This window comes from Nicotiana tomentosiformis, chromosome 6 (assembly GCF_000390325.3).
Source record: "Nicotiana tomentosiformis chromosome 6, ASM39032v3, whole genome shotgun sequence".
In the NCBI taxonomy this organism is placed as follows: Eukaryota; Viridiplantae; Streptophyta; class Magnoliopsida; order Solanales; family Solanaceae; genus Nicotiana; species Nicotiana tomentosiformis.
Genome location: NC_090817.1, coordinates 80,336,666 through 80,337,013, shown reverse-complemented (window position 1 = coordinate 80,337,013; position 348 = coordinate 80,336,666). Strand labels below are relative to the sequence as shown.

At 48.9% G+C, this 348-nt stretch overlaps 1 protein-coding gene across 1 annotated transcript; it reads right to left on the bottom strand.

Moving 5' to 3' along the window:
* On the bottom strand, positions 1-348 carry LOC104120797 (uncharacterized). Its single transcript, XM_009632638.1, has one exon. It carries the CDS (start codon positions 346-348, stop codon positions 1-3), a length of 348 nt encoding a protein of 115 aa, XP_009630933.1.

Below are 348 nucleotides of genomic sequence, written 5' to 3'. Positions count from 1 at the left end.
TTAATCTTTTTTGGCAAAGAGGCCGCCAAATCCGCCGAAGCCGCCGCCATTGGAATTCTTCTTGGGAGGAACAGCAACAGAGTTCTTACCGCGGCTAGTGGTGCCAACACTCTTTTCCTCTACTTTTTTCAAAACTGGATCAACTTCCAATAGCTGATCTTCCTTCTGTAAACTCCCCAGGATAAAATCCAACAGCGACTTCTCCTCACTGCTTCCGCCTGAGCTCTTCGCTGCCGTAGCAGCGGCGTATACTCTTCTTCGCTCGGTGGTTGCTAAGGAGGCGGTGTATACTCTGCTTCTCTCGGCGGTTGCTATTGGAGTAAAATTAAACAAGTTCAACGAAGCCAT